A 303-nucleotide genomic window follows, 5' to 3' on the forward strand; every position below is an offset into this window, starting at 1 on the left:
AGCAGCAACAGCAGCAGCAGCAGCAGCAGCAGCAGCAGCGGCGCCGCAGCAGCAGCACAGATCCGCCTCAACGGCCCCCTAGCAATTGCCCACCCACATTCCCGGAGGAGACAGCAGCAGCAGCAGCAGCAGCAGCAGAAGCAGCAGCAGCAGCAGAAGCTGCAGCAGCAGAAGCAGCAGCAGCAGCAGCAGCAGCAGCAGCAAAACGTTTATCTCCCCTACCGGGGCATTTTTAAGTTTTGCTGCTGCAACAACAAAAAAAAAAAAAAAAAAAAAAAAAAAAAAAAAAAAAAAAAAAAAAAA

The 303-nt window shown here is 50.8% G+C and overlaps 1 protein-coding gene across 1 annotated transcript in view; it reads left to right on the forward strand.

Annotated features, from left to right (window-relative positions):
* The window catches only part of EMH_0037280 (uncharacterized protein), a gene marked incomplete at both ends in the record, with an annotated part of 2,283 nt that extends 2,047 nt beyond the window's left edge, over positions 1-236 (forward strand). The window contains one exon of the mRNA XM_013495165.1: positions 1-236. Coding sequence (XP_013350619.1) covers positions 1-236 — 236 coding nt within the window.
* Positions 237-303: the final 67 nt, after the last annotated feature.

Source organism: Eimeria mitis, genomic scaffold (genome assembly GCF_000499745.2).
Source record: "Eimeria mitis Houghton genomic scaffold, Emh_scaff1452, whole genome shotgun sequence".
Classification (NCBI taxonomy): Eukaryota; Apicomplexa; class Conoidasida; order Eucoccidiorida; family Eimeriidae; genus Eimeria; species Eimeria mitis.